Source organism: Corvus brachyrhynchos, unplaced genomic scaffold (assembly GCF_000691975.1).
Source record: "Corvus brachyrhynchos isolate BGI_N302 unplaced genomic scaffold, ASM69197v1 scaffold141, whole genome shotgun sequence".
Lineage (NCBI taxonomy): Eukaryota > Metazoa > Chordata > Aves > Passeriformes > Corvidae > Corvus > Corvus brachyrhynchos.
Window position 1 is genome coordinate 12,234 of NW_008236186.1, and position 326 is coordinate 12,559.

General features: G+C 64.7%; 1 protein-coding gene across 1 annotated transcript in view; it reads right to left on the minus strand.

The window, feature by feature from the left end:
• Positions 1-326, minus strand: part of LOC103620210 (glycerol-3-phosphate acyltransferase 2, mitochondrial) — a 7,014-nt gene that overhangs the window by 1,903 nt on the left and 4,785 nt on the right. The window contains 2 exon segments of the mRNA XM_017738650.1: positions 4-152; positions 206-243. Coding sequence (XP_017594139.1) covers positions 4-152; positions 206-243 — 187 coding nt within the window.

A 326-nucleotide genomic window follows, 5' to 3' on the forward strand; every position in this document is an offset into this window, starting at 1 on the left:
TGCAGCTGCCGCAGGCTGTGCCCCACCAGGGCCCGCAGCTGCCCCGAGAACCCCACGGCCCGGCCCCGGAGCAGGACCTGCCCCAGCAGCTCCGAGAAATCCCGCATCAGCCGGGGCAGCAGCACAACCTGGGGGAACAGAGGGGGATTGTGCTGGGAATGCTGCTCTGGGGAAAAGAGGGGGCGATTCCCACTGGGAATGCTGCTCTGAGAAGAGAAGGGGTGATTCCCACTAGGACTGCGACTCCCTGTTAAAGGAGGGTGATTCCCACTGGGCATGCTGCCCTATGGCAGGGGGAGTCCTGCTGGGAACGCTGTTCTGAGGGA